The sequence below is a fragment of the Anolis sagrei genome, chromosome 9 (genome assembly GCF_037176765.1).
Source record: "Anolis sagrei isolate rAnoSag1 chromosome 9, rAnoSag1.mat, whole genome shotgun sequence".
NCBI lineage: Eukaryota > Metazoa > Chordata > Lepidosauria > Squamata > Dactyloidae > Anolis > Anolis sagrei.
Genome location: NC_090029.1, coordinates 1945412 through 1958416, shown reverse-complemented (window position 1 = coordinate 1958416; position 13005 = coordinate 1945412). Strand labels below are relative to the sequence as shown.

At 45.7% G+C, this 13005-nt stretch overlaps 1 protein-coding gene across 1 annotated transcript in view; it reads right to left on the bottom strand.

Annotated features, from left to right (window-relative positions):
- WDR72 (WD repeat domain 72) overlaps positions 1-13005 on the bottom strand; it is a 135399-nt gene that overhangs the window by 108478 nt on the left and 13916 nt on the right. The window contains exons 6-12 of the mRNA XM_067471210.1: positions 11416-11535; positions 8020-8165; positions 7820-7928; positions 5725-5866; positions 5371-5625; positions 563-786; positions 293-488 (exon numbers count right to left, since the gene is read on the bottom strand). Coding sequence (XP_067327311.1) covers positions 293-488; positions 563-786; positions 5371-5625; positions 5725-5866; positions 7820-7928; positions 8020-8165; positions 11416-11535 — 1192 coding nt within the window. The remainder of the gene's footprint in view (positions 1-292; positions 489-562; positions 787-5370; positions 5626-5724; positions 5867-7819; positions 7929-8019; positions 8166-11415; positions 11536-13005) is intronic.

Genomic DNA, 13005 nt, shown 5'->3' with positions numbered 1-13005 from the left:
CCTGGAGAGACGTCCCAGAAGGATACCATGATCGATGGTATCGAAAGCCGCTGAGATGTCCAAGAGAACCAACAGAGTCACACTCCTCCTGTCCAGCTCTCTACGGAGGTCATCCACCAAGGCGACCAAGGCTGTCTCGGTGCCGTGACCAGGCTTGGAAGCAGACTGTGACCGATCCAGGTAGTTGACACATCTAAATGTGGGGATCAGTCTTGGAAACGCTGGGACTTGACCCACCCTCCCCCTCCAAGGAAGAGCCTGCCAAGGGAGGTAGAGTGGCCCTTCTGGTCACCTGTCTCGATGTCCCAGACGTAGATGGAGCCGTCCTCACATCCGATGACCAGGAGGCTCTGGGCCGGGTGCCACCGAAGGATCTTCACGGGGGAGAGGTGCTTGCTGGCCTGCAAGAGGCACCTCCGCTCCTGGAGGAGCAGCAGTGCCACGGAGCGCTCCCCACAGACGCAAGCCACCAGCCGGTGCCCCTGGAACTACAGAGAAGGTTTTATTGAGGCTCAAAATGAGGCCCCACTCCCCGTGGCCTCCGCCTCAATGCCCCACTTACTCTGTAGTTTTCCGAGGAGAGGAGCAGATCTGTGACCGGGCCTGACTCGTGCAGCACGAAGCAGTGGAGCCACTCTCCGGTGAACATGTCCCACCAGACGACGCGGGAGTCCCGGCTCCCGGAAAGCAGCCAGCTGGGGTCGAAGCGGGTCGAGCAGCCGTGTGGGTACAGTAGGGCGGTCACCCCGGTGCTGTGGCCGCAGAGTGTCCGGCGTGGAGGGGCTTCTGGAAGAGAGGGAGGGAGGGAAGAAGAGAGGAGATGTGCTGTGGTGGCTTCCTACAAATGGAGCAGAATTCAAAACGATCTTGACAGATTAGAGAGATGGGCCAAAACTAACAAAATGAAGTTCAACAGTGACAAATGCAAGATACTCCACTTTGGCAGAAAAAAATGAAATGCAAAGATACAGAATGGGGGACGATGCCTGGCTCGAGAGCAGTACGTGTGAAAAAGATCTTGGAGTCCTCGTGGACAACAAGTTAAACATGAACCAGGAATGTGATGTGGCGGCAAAAAAAGCCAATGGGATTTTGGCCTGCATCAATAGGAGCATAGTGTCTAGATCTAGGGAAGTCATGCTTCCCATGCTCTATTCTGCTTTGGTTAGACCACACCTGGAATATTGTGTCCAATTCTGGGCATCACAATTCAAGAGAGATATTGACAAGCTGGAATGTGTCCAGAGGAGGGCGACTGAAATGATCAAGGGTCTGGAGAACAAGCCCTATGAGGAGCGGCTTAAGGAGCTGGGCATGTTTAGCCTGAAGAAGAGAAGGCTGAGAGGGGATATGATAGCCATGGATCAATATGTGAGAGGAAGCCACAGGGAGGAGGAGGGAGCAAGCTTGTTTTCTGCTTCCCTGGAGACTAGGACGCAATGGAAGAATGGCTTCAAACTACAAGAGAGGAGATTCCATCTGAACATGAGAAAGAACTTCCTGACTGTGAGAGCCGTTCAGCAGTGGAACTCTCTGCCCCGGAGTGTGGTGGAGGCTCCTTCTTTGGAAGCTTTTAAACAGAGGCTGGATGGCCATCTGTCAGGGGTGATTTGAATGCAATATTCCTGCTTCTTGGCAGAATGGGGTTGGACTAGATGGCCCAGGAGGTCTCTTCCAACTCTTTGATTCTAGGATTCTATGATTCTATGAAAGCCAGAAACAATGGGTGTTCAAACTAGGTCCTCTGTGGAGGTGGAGGACGATGGGGAAGATTGTCGTTGTCTAACACAGTGGTTCTCAACCTTTCTAATGCCGTGACCCCTAAATAAAGTTCCTCATGTTTTGGTGACCCCCAACTATATTTTCGTTGCTACTTCATAAATAATTTTGCTCCTCTTATGAATTCTAATGCAAATATCGAATATGTATTTTCATTGTTACAAATTGAACATAATTAAAGCACAGCAAAAATATGTTTCGGGGATTATGGACAGTAGATTATGGGATTTGCAGTACCTTCAACCAATTCAGCTCTGTGTATTGTCGAAGGCTTTCATGGCTGGAATCACTAGGTTCTTGTGGGTTTTTTCGGTCTATAGAGCCATGTTCTAGAGGCATTTCTCCTGACGTTTCGCCTGCATCTATGGCAAGCATCCATAGCTCTGAGGATGCTTGCCATAGATGCAGGCGAAACGTCAGGAGAGAATGCCTCTAGAACATGGCTCTATAGCCCGAAAAAACCCACAAGAACCTAATTCAGCTCTGACTTCCACAGACCACTAATATCCCCCACGAATTACAGACCTGGATCAAACTTGGTACACAGAACTCCCATGACCAACAGAAAATACTGGAGAGGCTTGGGGAATATAGACCTTGGCATTTTGGAGCTGCTGGGATATATAGTTTCTCTGTCATCCAAGACCACTCTGAACTCATGCAACCATGGAATTGACTCAAACTTGGCACAGAGAACTCCCATAATGAACAGAAAACAGAGGCTCGGGGAAGTCTCCATGGATGGCCAGGCATTGAGGGGGTTCGGCAGCCATTTTGGAGGGGGCGAGGCCAGTAAAGGCAGCTTCGCGACCCCTCGAAAATGGCCAAATGACCCCCTTTTGGGTCGCGACCCCCAGGTTGAGAAACGCTGGTCTAACATCGGAATCAGGATGTTGCAACTCAGAGTAGGCTTCGCCTTGCTTCCAAACACCACCACACAAAAGATGTAATTTTACAGTTTATTGAGGAAAAAATCCAAGTCAAAACAAAGAATAAGCATTGCAAAGTTCCAAAGATTAAGGTTAAATGCAGAATATAGTTCCAAAGATCTTCAGGTAAAAGCAAGAGACATAATCCTATTGGCAAAGGTCAAACCAGAGTCTCAGGTACAAGCAAGGAAGTATATGCCCCTAGAATCACCATGCAAGAAATCCCAAGCGTACTGCTTTCCAGGCTAAGGTTATTCCATGAAGCTTTCAGGGTAGTAAACTACGTTGAACTGACACACAGAATTTCCAGGAGACCTAAATACCTTCCCCACATCAAAACATTAGGCTCTCAGCATCATAAAAGCATTGCGATGACCTCTCACCGAGCTAGCCTCCCGTCTGCTTGCCAGATGCGAACTGCGGCTGACCCGGAGATCAAGGCGAGCTTCTCGGGTCAAATCCTTATCTATACTTTTGGTATCATCGTGGGAAGGCACCTGGCCGCTATTTCCTTCATTAAAATTCCTTTCTGGTGGAAACAGCTGTGTTGACACTCCACTGTCTGTGAGTGCCTCGGAAGCAGGCTCAGAGATTTGAGGCACAGACAAAGAGCCAGGAAGCTGAAACCCAACAGGAATCTGAATCCCATCATCCTCATCATCAGAAACTAGCTCAGCCACAACACTGTTGCATCCCAGATCAGAAAATGAGACCATAAGATTAAATCCACCACACTGGACTGTGGGAAAAAATAATCCTTTTTATTGATGAAAAATGGTTACAAAAGAAAGGTAAATGCAAAGTCAAAATGCCACAGTAGGAACACAGCAGTGAGGAAAATCTCTGAACTTGAGCAAAATTCCAAAAACCACAATACAAAAACCAGGAACCTGTTAGCATCTCACTAACCGTACTTGGAAACTAGAAGCCTCTGGGAATGCAGGCCATGGAACACAGGAAATCTGCCAAAGTACTGCCTCAGTCTCAAACGATGCTTGATCTAGCTAGACAGCCGGGGAGAGGCCCCTTAAGCTAAAGAAACTATTTCTTGAAACGCCTCCAGACTTTGAAGCCTCCCTTTCCCGTAATCTATTTGACCTTCGTAGAAACTGCGATTCGCTCCTGTTTTTCCAAATCTGTTCTCTTCGGCCCTCATTAACAAACCCAGGTGTAAGTCCCTCTGGAGAGCTATCACTGCTTGATTCCAAAACATTCTCATCAAGAAGTTCAGTTTCACTTTCCCCGCCACTGGCCTCATAATCAACCGTTTCAACACCATCAGGGAAAGATACATGTTCAGAGGCCTGTTCAGTTGCATCAGGAAATACAATTAGAATCAAGCTGAGGTTCTGGTTCGCATGGAGGCTGAACCCCAACACACCCAAGAGCAAGTTTAGAGTAGCAACCTGAGTGACATTCTGGAACTCATTGGTGTAGAGCAGGACCCTCCAAGGATCGGGGAAACAGAGTTAGGGCAAGATGAGGACCTTCAGGAGAAGCTGACGATCCTGCCTGGCTCCAGCTAAGAGTGGATGCCATCCAGCTGAGAAGTTCTACTCAGTTTGCCCAGAAAAGGACCAATAGGTGCAAGGACCTTACTGAGCAGCATCAATAGCTGGTGGCTGTAACAGCTCTTTGCTAGGAGCAACGTCTTGGTGACTTCAGGAATGGACTTTGACTACAGTGTTTGGACTTTGATTTAGTGTATATCTTGGACAGTGGTGAGATTTATTTATTTATTTATTTGCTGCATTTGTTGACCGCCGTTCTCAGCCCTAGGGCGACTCACGGCGGTGTACAACATATAAAAGACAATTTACAATAAAGCAATAACGAAAAATCAACATATCACTACACAATAATATAATTACACTAAAATAATCCGCTCCGTCTTATCGTAGAATCATAACCAATCTCGTAATCCATATTCCGTTCCAGTTGTCATTACCAGTTAATGTAGCACTCAGTTAAATGCCTTCTCAAATAGCCATGTCTTTAGGCTCTTACGGAAAGACATAAGGGAGGGCGCCTGTCTGATGTCAACAGGGAGGGTGTTCCACAGCCGGGGGGCCACCACCGAGAAGGCCCTCTCTCTCGTCCCCGCCAGACGTGCCTGTGAAGCAGGCGGGATCGAGAGAAGGGCCTCCCCAGACGATCTCAAGGCCCTCGTGGGCTCATAGGCCGAGATGCGGTCAGAAAGGTATTTTGGGCCGGAACCGTTTAGGGCTTTGTAGGATAACACCAGCACCTTAAATTGGGCCCGGTAGCAGATCGGCAGCCAGTGGAGCTGGGACAACAAGGGCATTTTATGCTCCCTGCGTCCCGCTCCTGTTAGTAACATGGCTGCCGCGCGCTGGACTAGCTGAAGCTTCCGGGACGTCTTCAAGGGCAGCCCCACGTAGAGAGCGTTGCAGTAGTCAAGGCGGGATGTGACCAGAGATCATCAGACATCGAACCTTTTGGAACGGACTTTTAACTTTTCTCCTGCTTGACCCTCTTTGCGTATTTCTTGCTGTGTTATGTTTCCGATCTGCGTTTGACTATGAGATTGAAGAGTGGCTGGCAGAGCTCTGACAGTTCAGCAAAGAAGTACTTGCCATGTCTGGAGAGGACTATAGTACCAGAGGCTCCCAATTGGAGTCAGTCCTCAGATGCCACTCACCTTTTGGGGGAAGAGGCTCCTCCAGAAGCGAGGCCTTGGCCGCGGCCAGAGCTGGGAGCACCATGACCCCTCCGTCCTCGCAGCCCCAGACCAATGTGTCCAGGCTGGGGATGTACAGGGAGGAGGACACAGCTGGGGGCGGGCCCCTCTCACCCCCGTTGGCCCCCCACAGGCGGCCCCAAAAGCCTCCGTCCGCGAGAGGGTGGTGAGTGAGGAAGTCTTCCCGCAGGTCGCAAGAGGCCGCTCTGGGGATCTCTGTAGGAAAAGACAGAGGATGATATAGATCCTTCCATTAACAGGCCCAACTTGGACTCCTGACCTCCATGACCTCAGCAAAGGTTTAGCCACCCTGACCTTTCGGGGAGCCGTCCAGCGTAGAAACGGGGACGTCAGGGACGTGCCACAGCGCCACTCTCCCGGAAGCGTCTCCAGAGCACAGAATCTTATAAAAGGGCTCCTTCCTCTGGTTCATGAAGCCCATGACGCAAGAGGAACTCTGTTGTGGAGAAAGGGAGGTGTACAGGAGTTGCTTATAAATTGTATGATTTTAACTGTATTTCTGTTTAGATTGGCTGCAGTAATGCTGGAGCGGCCTAAGTCAGAGGAGTCCTCCATGTGCGTTGCCATGGAGACCGATACAGGAGAGAGGGAAGTGGGAGGAGCTTAGAGGGGAGAGTTTGAAAAAACGACAGTTAAAAATCAGTTAGGGGTTTAGGTTTAGAGGAGTGAGCAGTCCGGGTTTAGGTTCAGGGGAGTGAGGAGTTAGGAGTTGGGAGAGAAGGAAAGGAAAGGTGGCGGAGTGACTTGTGAAGCAAAGCTTTGAGGCTTTGAAAAGCTGGGTTTGGCTATTGGAAGTTTCTCAGGCTAGTGCAGCCGAATGGTGAAACAGAGCTGGTATTCTTTTAGTCTAAGGAGAGGCTAAAGAATACTTAGTATTTGATCTAGGGAGGATCAACTAAGGGAAACATCCCTGTATGGAAACTTTGTCTGAAACAAGTGCTCTACGTCAGAAAGATACTGTGTTACTTGAAGGAATGAACTGTTAAAGTTACAAGTATTATTCCAAGTGCTACAAGGAAAAGTTACGTCTTGCAATCACACGCTGTGTACTTAATAAAATTGTTAACTTTTATTTGAAGATTGCCTCAACTCCGTCTATTCTGGTTCAAAGTGCAATTTCTCACCATATTACAACTTACCTCACGTGGTGGCAGAAACACAGAGAAAAGTAACCAAATAAATCTACATTCTTCTCTCCAGTCACGCAACAGTATATACAGTGTAATTACTCCTAAGTTATTACTTTCTTAATAAAAGAGGAGGTGCAATTGAACAGCCTCCCTTCTAACTTGGTGGTAAATTTGGTTCCTAATCGGCAACCTCCATTTCAAATCAGCTAGTTCTTTTTAAAATAGGGAACTGGGGTAAAATCTCCTGAATACTGGTTCCTTTCAAATTGGTGGCAACAATAAATCATCCCTCCGCTCCCCTGCTTCCTTCCAGGAGGTTCTTAGAAACCACGTCAATTCTTACTTGAATCATAGAATAATAGAGTTGGAAGAGATCACATGGGCTATCTAGTCCAACCCTGTGCCATGCAAGAAAAGCACAATCAAAGCGCCCTCGTTGTTGTCATGTATCATGTTCTGCAGTTGTTGTGGTTGTTGGAGGTAGGCCTAGCGGTTGGTGATGGAAGGGTTAATGTAAGTCTTAGTTCTAAAGGGTTGAGTAATGTGTAAGTAAGAGTTCATGGCTGAAAGCAATTAAGGGTGGAGGTATGCAAGAGACGGGTTGCAGCTGGGTGTTTCTGGATATAACTGATCTTCGGTAGAAAAATATTTGTTTTATCTTGGTGGTAGATGCTGCTGGTTTTCCCCCAGCAGTATCTCCTGAACTTTTGGAATCCTGGAACCTTGAATCCTTGGACTGGCTTTTGACTATGGTATAGACCAGGGTTCCTCAAACTAAGGCCCGCGGGCCGGATATGGCCCTCCAAGGTCATTTACCCGGCCCTCGCTCAGGGTCAACCTAAGTCTGAAATGACTTGAAAGCACATAACAACAACAACAATCCTATCTCATTAGCCAAAACCAGGCCCACACTTCCCATTGAAATACTAATAAGTTTATATTTATTAAAATTGTTCTTCATTTTAATTATTTTATTGTTTTTAAGTGGTTTTTGTACTACAAACAAGATATGTGCAGTATACATGTTTTTTTCAAAATATAATCCGGCCCTCCAACTAAGTGCTATCTTTGTGTTTTATGTTTTGAACTATTAAAACAGCCAGAAATTAAGTGCTGTTTTAATTAAATTGTTTTATACAAACTGGGGTTTTGTTTGGTTCATCTCTGCCTCTTTAATGGCAGAGCTCTGGCATCGTGACAATTGTGGACGAAATAAAAGAACCTTAGTTAAACATTAAAAAGCATTCATGACATGTTACCTTGTGATCCTCCCCGTCAGTGGAACAGAGCAGGAGCGGGCGTAGGGTCTCCTTAAGGACTCCTCCTCCTCCCCCGCCAGACAGCTGTTGGACACTCCGTGAAAGGCCACTGTGGAATTGGAGAAGGGGAAAGGCATCAAAGGACAAGGCAAGAAGATAGGTCCCCATAGTAGGACACCCAACCAGCTTCCCGGCCAGACCTGTTCAGCAGCTGGTAGATGAAACCACGCCCATCCTCCATCCAGATGATCAGGCGGTAAGCAGCCAGGACCTCTCCACCTGCAAAGGCGCCTTCTGGAGGGCTGGGCTCTGTCCACAGCAAGGAGAAGTCACAGTAGTCGTACACCTGGGGGCACGGAAAGGAGGAAGGAAGTACATATGATATCAGAATGAGGGAGGAAGTGGGGCAGCTTTGATCATGTTTGCAAATTTAAAAAAGGAACATTAGTTTCAGATGGGAAAAGAAAGAGGGGCTGGAATAATACAAAATACTGGATAACATCTGAACCAAAGGCCAAAGACTTATGGGGGAAAAATCAACATAAAGAAACTAAAGAACCTCAAACTAACGGGACACATGGTGGATTGAAGACACCCACCTCAAGAGAAAGAAATAGTGATGAGGAGAGGAGTGATGAGGAGTCACCAAGTGGACTGGATGACACAATAAAAAAGAAGAAGAAAGAGACTGAGGAAAAAGTCTCCGAAGGTCTATACCACTCAGACTCAACAAAGGCAAACTCAGAGACTGAAAAAGAAATTGGAAGAACCTATGACTCAGAGAATTAAGATAATTTCCCACAATGTCAATGGACTAAATTCCCCTAATAAAAGAAAAAAATGGCATCACTTAAAAAAACATAAGTACGAGATCATTTCTTTACAAGAGACTCACATCTCACAAAAAGCCGAGTTGCCATAGCAACGGGGGCAGAGCCAACTGCCACTTGGCAGCGCAGCTTTTTGAAATTGTCAGTCTGTAGCCGGAGAGTTACAGGAGAGGATTGATCTGTGAATCAGCAGTCTGTAACCAGAGAGTTACAGGAGAGGATTCTCCAGTGAGAGGATCAAGGAATTGATCTGTAGTTGTGAACTAAAGAGGTAGTTGATCCTGTGTGGAAGCAGAAATCCAACAGGAATCCTGTAGTGATTGAACCACAGGGAGGACTGATTCTTTGATTAAGAATCAAGATTTGGCTTGGAGCCAATACAGTTAATGTCAAGTGGTTTATTTGTATTACCAGAACGGTTGTTAAAGAAAGAAACATTTGCCTAAAGAAACCTTTTGAAATCTGTTTAGTGCCTAGAGTCACTCAAGAACCTCTATAAATGTAACAGCTAAGTTTGTGCCTCTAGAGTGAAGTAATATTGAATCTATTCTACTCCTGTTATATTCCAATAAACTTGTTACTGTTTTTCTCAAGCCTTGCCTCAGATACAATTTCTTCTAAGTCAGACAGCCCTGCACAAGAAGAAGAAGGACCAAATTAGGGTTATTAAATAGGCTTGGTTGATCAAGAAAAAAATTGGTTCTAAACTCGTTTCGTATCTAGGGGGTGCCCACGTTTCTAATCTGAGAGGATTTCTGAAATTTCAAATTTCAATATTTATGAAATTTCGTAAATATACGAATCGATTCGTTAATGGTGGAAAAAACCTCCCAACGGGACGGGGGAAACTTCTGAAGCTTCCCTCTCCCTCTGTGGTTGACTGTTGGTGGGATAAAACTAACAACTATATATTATATTATATTATATTATATTATATTATATTATCAAAAAACTGTCCCAAGCCCAGAGCACGTCCAAAAGCAGAAGATGAAGTCAGAATGAGATGTCCATCCAAAAAGAATCCGGAGTCAGAACGGAGTCCGCACTTACAGGAATCCAGTCTTTAAAACGCTTTAAAACGGCTTGTCTTAACCCAGCTCAACGTCTTCCTATTATTATTATTCTATATTATATTATATTATTATTATTAAGAATGGATGGCCATCTGTCAGGGGTGCTTTAATATACAATTATATTAATATAATATGATAACATGCAATTATAACATATAATAATATAATATAATATAATATAATAATATACAATTATAATAATATAATATACAATTATTTAATTATTTATTTATTTACTGCACTTGTAGACCGCCGTTCTCAGCCCTAGGGCGACTCACGGCGGTGTACAACATATAAAAACAGGTACAATTTGCAACATAAGCAACATCACAAACAACAATAAACAACAACACTATCAATAATACAGTTACACTAAATCATTCGCGACGTCTCATCATTGAATCACAACCCAAATCTCGTTATCCATGTTCCGTTCCAATCGTCATTGCCAATTGTTGCAGCACTTAGTCAAACGCCTTCTCAAACAACCACGTCTTTAGTCTCTTGCGGAATGTCATAAGGGAGGGCGCCTGTCTGATGTCTGCGGGGAGAGTGTTCCACAGCCGGGGGGCCACCACCGAGAAGGCCCTGTCCCTCGTCCCCGCCAGGCGTGCCTGTGAGGCAGGCGGGATCGAGAGAAGGGCCTCCCCGGACGATCTCAAAGTCCTCGTGGGCTCATAGGCCGAGATGCGGTCAGACAGGTATTTTGGGCCGGAACCGTTTAGGGCTTTGTAGGCCAACACCAGCACCTTGAATTGGGCCCGGTAGCAGATCGGCAGCCAGTGGAGCTGGTACAACAAGGGTGTTGTATGCTCCCTGCGTCCCGCTCCTGTTAGTAACATGGCTGCCGCGCGCTGGACTAGCTGGAGCTTCCGGGCCGTCTTCAAGGGCAGCCCCACGTAGAGGGCGTTGCAGTAGTCAAGGCGGGATGTGACCAGAGCGTGTACCACCGTGGCTAAGTCAGACTTCACAAGGTACGGGCGCAGCTGGCGCACGAGCCTGAGCTGTGCAAATGCTCCCCTGGTCACCGCTGAGACCTGTGGATCCAGGCTCAGTGATGAATCCAGGATCACACCCAAGCTGTGAACCTGCGTCTTCAGGGGGAGTGCGGCCCCATCCAACACAGGCTGTAACCCTCTGCCCTGTTCGGCCTTGCGACTGACCAGGAGGACCTCTGTCTTGTCTGGATTCAATTTCAATTTGTTCGCCCTCATCCAGACCGTTACAGCGGCCAGGCACCGGTTCAGGAAAATAATATAATATAATAATACATACGAAAATAATTACAAAAATTGGAAAAATTGTTTTGATTCTTAATTATTCCTCATACTATTCCTGCATGGCTCGATATTGGATCGAAAGCTAATTTAAATACGAATTCATAACGAGTTTAGAAACTAACGAACACAATCAACCAAGCCTATTATTGAACGTAAGCTACGCTATCAAATAAGTAAACCCTCCTTAATTAGTGGTCCCTTGGCATCCAGCTCCTAAGTTGATATTGATAATTGTCCGACTTCCTCACAGATGGTCCCTGGGACCTCTTCCAATTCTAGGATTCTGATCATTGACCTTTGTGGTTCTTCTGGTTCAAGGGATTCTCTCAGGAAATGCTGGAAAGGGCTTCCAGAGGCTGCAGCCCCTCTAGACTGGAGCAACCCCCTCCCCGCTAAGTCCCGCTGGCCATTACCTTCCAGCAGGAGGAGAAGACAGCCAAGAGCAGCCGCCCGGTGAAGGGGCAGAAACGGATGGCGCGGCAGGGAAACTGGCCGAGAGCCCTGGACTCCCTCTCAATGACCCTCTGGCCTTCCTGCAGATGGGGAAGAAAGAGTGTTGCAAGTCAACCTCACACTGGGTTGTTGTAGGTTTTTTCAGGCTATATGGCCATGTTCTAGAGGCATTTTCTCCTGACGTTTCACCTGCATCTATGGCAACCATCCTCAGAGGTAGTGAGGTCTGTTGGAACTAGGAAAAAGGGTTTATAGTATATCTGTGGATTGACCAGGGTGGGACAAAGGACTCTTGTCTGTTGGAGCTAGGTGTGAATATTTCAACTGACCAACTCGATTAGCATTTGATGGCCTGGCAGTGCCTCGGGCAATCTTTTGTTGAGAGGTGATTAGATGTCCTTGTTTGTTTCCTCTCTGTTGTTTTGCTGTTGTAATTTTAGAGTTTTTTTAATACTGGTAGCCAGATGTTGTTTATTTTCAAGGTTTCCTCCTTTCTGTTGAGGATGCTTGCCATAGATGCAGGCGAAACGTCAGGAGAGAATGCCTCTAGAACATGGCCATATAGCCCCAAAAAACCTACAACAACCCAGTGATTCCAGCCATGAAAGTCTTCGACAATACATTCAACCTCACACTGCCCAGGTGAACTACAACTCCAAAACCAAACGACACTGCCCACCAAACCCTTGCAGTATTTTCTGCTGGTCATGGGAGAACTGTGTGCCAAGTTTGGTTCAATTCCAACATTGGTGGGGTTCGGAATGTTCCTTGATTGTAGGTGAACTATAAATCCCAGCAACTACAACTCCCAAATGACAAAATCATTTTTTTTAGTGAAGGACATACATTGGATTGTTAGGTGCATGCTGTCCAAATCTGGTGTCAATTCGTCCAGTGGTTTTTGAGTTCTGTTAACCCCACAAACGAACATTACATTTTTATTTATATAGATATATATTAGCCATCCCCTGCCACACGTTGCTGTCTGCGTACATGTGTTTTGTGTGTGTATATATGTGTTTATGTGTGTGTATATATTTGTATTTGCGTGTGTGTGGGGGGGGGGGTGTATATATGTATGTGTATATCTGTACATTTGTGTGTTTATATGTGTACATGAATATTGCGTATATGTATGTGTGCATGCATATATCTATATGTGTGTATATGTATATTTGTGTGCATGTGTATATGTATATGTATGTGTGTATATGTGTATATTTGTGTGTTTGTGCATATATATATATACGTATGTGTGTGTGTATGAATGTGTGCATGTGTATATGTATATGAGTGTATGTGTATCTGTATATATGATTAGGGCTGGGCGGTTTCATTTCGTTAATTCGTAATTCGTTAAAAAATTCGTTAATTTTTCAATTACAAAACGATAACGAACCAGTCTGGAGCAATTTTTTTAAAAAACAAATTTTTAAATCGTTTCGTAAATGTTTTGCATTTCGTTATTGTATTCGTTTCGTTATCGTTTTGAGGTCGTTTCGTTATTATTTCCGCATGTCTGGGGCAAGTTTTATAGTTGTTTTTGGTTT